Source organism: Quercus suber, unplaced genomic scaffold, assembly GCF_002906115.3.
Source record: "Quercus suber isolate HL8 unplaced genomic scaffold, Cork oak 2.0 scaffold_47, whole genome shotgun sequence".
Lineage (NCBI taxonomy): Eukaryota > Viridiplantae > Streptophyta > Magnoliopsida > Fagales > Fagaceae > Quercus > Quercus suber.
The window spans coordinates 1,496,535-1,503,206 of NW_027069512.1; the positions used below are offsets into that span (position 1 = coordinate 1,496,535).

Consider the following 6,672-nt stretch of genomic DNA (forward strand, 5'->3'; position numbering starts at 1 on the left):
CACTGAATTAACTCACATGACACAAAAATTTAAAAAAAAAAAAATTAATGAGACACATGACACAAAATTAAACTCCAATTGAAATCCAATTTAGATTCTAATTAGATGTTATCTCATCTTTGGCTTTAAATGTGCGTGTGTGTGTGTTAGCATTCAAACTTGCTATATTTTAAATATCATAAAAATAATTATATCACCATATTTTTTATGAATGCTAATTATAATTATATTGTGAACTACACACAAAACAATAAAGTGGCAAGCACCACAACAAAATGATAATAATACTAATAATAATAGAGTCCGAATTTGGTAAGAATGGGACGTAAAACTCATGTTTTATACCATCCAATAAGATATTGCCACATTAACTTTTTACTTAAAACTCAACATATCCTACCATATATAATAATATCTCAATAAACTCACAATCAAGTTGGATTTTCAAATGAGTATTAGAATTGATTGAGTGTGGTTATGCCTATTCTTTAATATGTAATATGATGACATGACATATTGGGATTAGAAGGGTAAAACTTGGGTTTAACACCACTGTCTTATAGAATTTAATCTCATAATAATAACAATGTGGTTAGGTGAACTCCAAGCCTATACCTAAGGACATTGCTAACCAAAATTCACTATTAATAATACCTCGAATTACAATCCACACATAAACTCTAAAAAAAACTCCCGAACATAAACTAATTCAGAACCCAATGCACACAAAGATGCCCTCACACACACAAAAAGTCTACACCACCACCTCTTTTATAAGGAATGTCACACCTCATTACTTCTTTTGTTTTCAACGTGGGACTAAAACTTTTAATATAATTGGGATCTCAAACTATTCTTCTAGTTGATGTGGGATTACAAAACCAATAATGAATTTATGGGGTAATTACAATTTATCACCCAAAATTATATCTCAAATTACATTTCACACCCCTAAACTTTCATAATACAAGTTAGCACCCTAAACTATAACTTGTGTCACACTTTGCACCTATTCATCAATTCTACTATTATCTTGGAAGAAAAACCAAAGTTTATGGTGCAAAGTGTAATCGAGAGTATAGTTTAGAGTGGTACAATGTAGTTTCTTATTTATTTTAAAGGGGTTGAGAAGAGGGGCAATTTGGTCTTTTCACTTGGTATAATCCAAGATAATGGTAGAATTTAAAATAGGGTGAAAAGTGTAACGTGGGTTATAGTTTAGGGATGCAAACCATGCATTTTGAAGGTTTAGGATGCAAAGTTTAATTGGGGTATAGTTTAGGGTGTTGAAATGTAATTTTCTCAGAATTTCTAAACTTCTCTATCTTGGGTTGGACTCAACAAATCCCTACATCTATCACATGGGTTCTCTTCAATAGTACCTTTGTTAAAGATCATATTTATATTAGGTTTATGTTTATTATGTGTAATGGCCCAAGTGGCCCAATTTAGTGTAAAGTCCATCTACCTAAACCCTATACCCGATAGCATCTATATATACCCTTCTAGGATTCATTGTAAATTTGTTATACACAGTGATATATTAAAGATGTAGTTGTCAAGAAATTTATCTTGTGGTCGTAGGACTTTAGACTGAATCACGTAACCTTAGTATTCTTCTAATTCTCTTTTGCTTTCGCTCATGTTTCTATTTCACTTTTAATTTTAACAACACTTTCTCCGAGTCGTCATATATATATATATATATATATGAGTGTTACTTACCTAAAATGATCATCGACATGATGCACTCGAAGAAATTCTGTATGCAAAATACAATACTACGTTTTGACAAATTGTATCTATATACTATATTATATAACATGGACTTGTTTGCAATATCACAATGTAAACATGATTAGACTTATTACAAGCAAAAAAAAAAAAGTGGATAAGAACAAGTAATCAATTACTAGTAAAACGATGTTAAAAGAAAAGGAAAATGTTAAAACTATTACTAATTTTACTACATAAATCTTACAAAATGATATGTATAAATGTGACCAGTAAATTTCAATAACCTAATAAATGAATATTTAAATTAAGCATTATATTGTAAAATTCGTATGAGTTTGAGTTATTAATAATTAAAAAATCCATTATTTTTGTTCTAAAAAAAAAAAATCCATTATTTGGATATCCAACTCAATGAGGTCTTCGGCAAACCACAAAATAAGTTTAGTTCTAAATCTTCTTATATGAAATAACACTAGTTCAGAATTGAAGTTTTTTTTTATATATATAATTAAGCCATAACCAATTTTTAGTTAACATAAAATTTATAAAATTTCAAATTTAAAGCTACTTTTTTATGTGAATATAAATGTGAAATTACCAAAATTTGAAATTTTGATGGAGAGAATTTATTGAAAGAACTAAAGTTACAAATACTAGTTTTTATATAGCAATATATCTAGTTCCGCCATAAACAATATCCAACCAAAAAATAAATAAAACGAGTTATTTTGTTCTTAGTTGGCATGATTTTGTGGTTTCCCAAATACCTCCTAAACTCTAAAGCCTCCGATAGGACTACAAAGCCTTCTAAAGCTATATAGTTGTACTCCTGTGTAAGCCTTTGTAATTGGATCAAAGTTGTAGCTCATATTCTTTATTTCTAACATTTCCAATAGGATTGTAATGGGGCAAGACAAGAAAAACTCACACAAACCTGGAGTACAGTAGGTCAAGGCAGGATAGGATGAAGGCAACTTGTCATCCTAAGATCCCATCACCTCTTAACATTCCTACCTAGCACAATCTTTCTTTCTTTCTTTCTTTCTTTGTCAACGCTTGTCACCATGATCAAAGTGAGAGAAAAAGTATACTTGTTCACATAAATTGATTCCAAAATATGCCACTTTGTCCTCTAGTATGTTTAATGGAACAATGCCAGTTTCTCAAGTCTTGATGAAATTTAAAGGAACTCGGGCTTCAAAACAGGACAATAAATCTTGAAGTTTTTTTTTTTAATGAATATTGTTGTTATATTTTCTGGTACTGAACGTCTGAAAGAGAGACTTTTGAAGATTGATACTCCATTTGGCAGCGACCTAATTTCAAGCAAAAGAATCTTTTCAAGTTCAGAATGCAAATACAGCTTTTGAGCGAGGAATTTCAACAACGATGCTTAATGGATGGATTTTGTCAAGCATTTTGTTTCTCTGCACAATAATATCATATCATAACAACATATAATATGTTGTTATGATTCACGAGGCGCTGAGCTAACTATTTCAAATTGATGAAGTTTGAAATTTAAATAATTATAGTTGTGGATTATAATTTGCATTATTTCAAATTGTATTCTTATTTTCAAATTGAATTTAGATGGGAATTGCTTCCTATTTTTTTAAGATTATATTGTGGTGAGGTCATCTCATTTTTTATTACTTATATACATTTTTTTCATGATTATGAAACTTCATCAAGGCAGGGCCCTTTAGACTCACCACTAAGAAGTAAACTACAGATATACAACCCCACCTACCAAATGAGAATTAAACAAAAAATTAACCATTAGATTGTCTTTCTCCCTCTTAGGAGGCTAGTCACCTCGAATCCACTAAACTACCATTCTATTTTATCGATTCATAACAATAAAAAGCTGACATCAGTGAGAAACATCAAAGGGCTGCAAGACCACCTCCGCCACAGCTGAAAATAAATGACTAAAATTACTTGCCTCCATCACCCTCAAATATGAGAAAACCCAATACCATTAGAGTTCAGGTTGTTTATGGAAGATAAATTGACTATAGTTTTTCTCTCTTAATTTGTTGTGGTCTAATGGCATTATCTTAAGGTCTGGCTTGTGTCCAGTGAAAGTTTTCACTGGACACGTTGGATCTTGGACACGTGTCCAAATCTTGCTGTGTCCAGTGAAATTTTCACTGGACACAAGCCTTGCCCTTATCTTAAATTATCCATTCAAGCGTACTTTACTACTGTTATATAAGTGGCAGTAGAGAGTAGTACTCGTAAACCTTTTTGTCCTCCCTACTTGATATACCATGGAGGCTTTCAAATCATTAGAGTAAGTGAATTCTTTGGTTAGAACATTTGACTTTTTTTCTTTTGATATTACATACGCACTTGGTGAGTGTTAAGCATAAGACCTTAGCTTCTATCTTACTCTTACAAGGGAAGATGTGCCATTTGAACTGGAACTCATTAGCATTCTAAGAATATTTGGCATGGAAGAGGAAAAAGAAGGTAGGGTGTATTGCAAAATTCTTCCTTAGTTAAATAGTACACGAATGGCTCCATATCAATTTATTTCACATATGAATAATAGTTTGAGTATAAGTATCTGGAAATGACTTGCATAGAGTGTGCACTGATCCATGAATCACCATGAAATATCTTTTCACCATCTGAACTAATATGTATAGGGAATTTTCTGTCAAACACTGATCCCATGTACAAAGAATGTATTTCCTCTATAGGTAAGCATCCTGCCCTCAGCACCAACACACCACAAATGGCCTTGCAGCTGCAAAACTCCTCTCATTCCCGCAGTTTCCCACACAAACTTGAAAAGCCGAAGTGCCCTGTCCAATTGCCTCACCCCACTCCAGACCATCTTATCCTCTTCTGTAGTCAAAATCTTTCCCATGTACAAGCAAAACCTATCCTCACCACCAACGCTATAAATTCGACCACATAAATCCACTTCAATATCTCTAGCATGTCCATGGAGGTAATATAATAAAAGAGTAAACAAGCACTTGGACGAGTGGCCCAATGTCTTGGAGAGCTTCTTCTGCACTAGGCTTTCTTGATGCCGAGCTTCTTTGTATCCAATACTTTTATCAATCAATATGTCCTTGATTTGAGACAGTCCTTCTTTCATGATCTCAACCTTCCCCACAAGAAGACATAATTCCTTTTCACTTTTCAAACACTCAATGAGATCATTGAACATCTCAAGAACATCTTCCCATTTATGTGAAGCAGAGGAGCCAACAACTTTTGCAGGCGCAAGCCGCATCCACGAAGCAGAATCATGGTCAAAGGAAATAGCTGTGTCAGACAGGAACTTTAGACAGCTAGAAACAATCTGCTGACCCATCTTGGTCCCTTCGCTAGAGCATTGACAACTTAACAAATCCAACTCAGATTTCAATCCATTTAGTATCTCCTCAAGTGTGCCTGTCCATATCCGCATTTGCGTGACCTGTGGGCACATTGTGTGCCGAACCACCTTCCTTTGTTGTGCAGAAATGTTCAGGAAGTTGCACACTTTAGTGAGTGAATTCACAATCATAGGCTCTCTTTCACTAGGTTCACTGAAACAAACAAATGGGGTGCAGTTGTTACTTGCCGCCAATGATAAGGCCATCACATTTTTCTGAATCTTTTGCTGAATTGATGGAGACCCAATAAAGACCCTGGCCAGGGACTTGAAAGTTTGCATTTTGTGCTCAATTTCACCATCAAAGACAATTGAATTGTCCCTGACAAGAACTACCCTCCCATCAAGCCAATCCACATTTCTCAACAAGTGGCTCAATTCTGTTATCTTTGGAAACTCCTTCTCATACCATTCACAATGTAAAGGCTCTTGATGGGATACTTCTGAACAGTGATATAGCATAACATTCATATAAGCAGCTCCATTTTGCTTAGTTTTTAAACACTTTGCACCATGGACAAGCTTCTGTATATATGTGCGCACCATCATAAGCCAGCCCAGACTCCTTTAAATATATAATAAAACAACCTTTTGGATCAAAACCGAAATCCCACCTTAACACATTAGCTGTAAAACTTCGTTTGGACCATTCATCAAACATGTGGTGTACATAATATCTTACAAAAATAATTACTTCATAATGAGAGTTAATTGAAGGGGAAAAAAAAAAAATATATATATATATATACACACGTAATGACAAGGAAGGAAATCAAGATAAAGAAACTAGTTTACCATAATCGTGTTCGATGCTGGCAGTGCTAGGCTCTACTGATCAGGGAGAAGTCTGCAATTTTAGAAGCTACGTGGAGAACTTATAAATTCGACCATTTTTTTTTTTTTCTTTCGGCATAACTTGGGCTTGATTTATAAGGTCAATGGTCCACTAGTGCAATATATTCACTATAATGAATGGGCCACAGCTCAATGCTTAATACATTCTGGAAGATTTTTAAAAGCCCATGAAAAATATTAATATCTCTCTCCTTTTTTTTTTTTTTTTTTTGGGGGTTTTATGTTTTAACTTCTTTCTTATTTTTAAGTTTTAAGTTTTAACACCTTTTTCCTCAAAATAAAAAATTAACCCTTTTATAAAAAAAATTAAATTAAATTAAATTAAATGAAATATAACATGTGACATTAGATCCTAGTTTACGTCCTCTGAATATCTGATGACAGGTTAATAGAAAATGATTTCATAGAATTTTAGAGCTTCAATGTTGTAAAATTTATGGAAAAATAAAGGAAATGATTTATTGTGTCATTTTTTTGGGGGTGGGGGGGTTCTATAATGCATTGTTTTGATTGGAATGTCGGATGTTTTGACTAGCTATTTCTTGTCCAAATGTGCTATTGAATATGAATGGAACAATATTATATATGTTATACAATTGGAGTATGATATGGACCTTGTCACTATTAAATATGTTATTCTCTCTCTAAACGATTATGGCTGTAAACATAATAGGATAAGG

At 33.1% G+C, this 6,672-nt stretch overlaps 1 protein-coding gene across 4 annotated transcripts; it reads right to left on the minus strand.

The window, feature by feature from the left end:
* Nucleotides 1–4,199: 4,199 nt before the first annotated feature.
* LOC112015666 (uncharacterized) lies at nt 4,200–6,068 on the minus strand. Of its 4 annotated transcripts, none has more exons than XM_024048104.2 (2): nt 5,933–6,068; nt 4,200–5,659 (listed from the first exon to the last, which is right to left on the minus strand). In XM_024048104.2, exons 1-2 carry the CDS (start codon nt 5,933–5,935, stop codon nt 4,406–4,408), a joined length of 1,257 nt encoding a protein of 418 aa, XP_023903872.1. In that variant the 5' UTR covers nt 5,936–6,068; the 3' UTR covers nt 4,200–4,405. The 4 variants fall into 4 exon arrangements, with proteins under 4 accessions (XP_023903872.1, XP_065627734.1, XP_023903870.1 ...); XM_065771662.1 differs by having other exon boundaries at nt 4,200–5,662; XM_024048102.2 differs by having other exon boundaries at nt 4,200–5,702.
* Between the last annotated feature and the right edge of the window lie 604 nt (nt 6,069–6,672).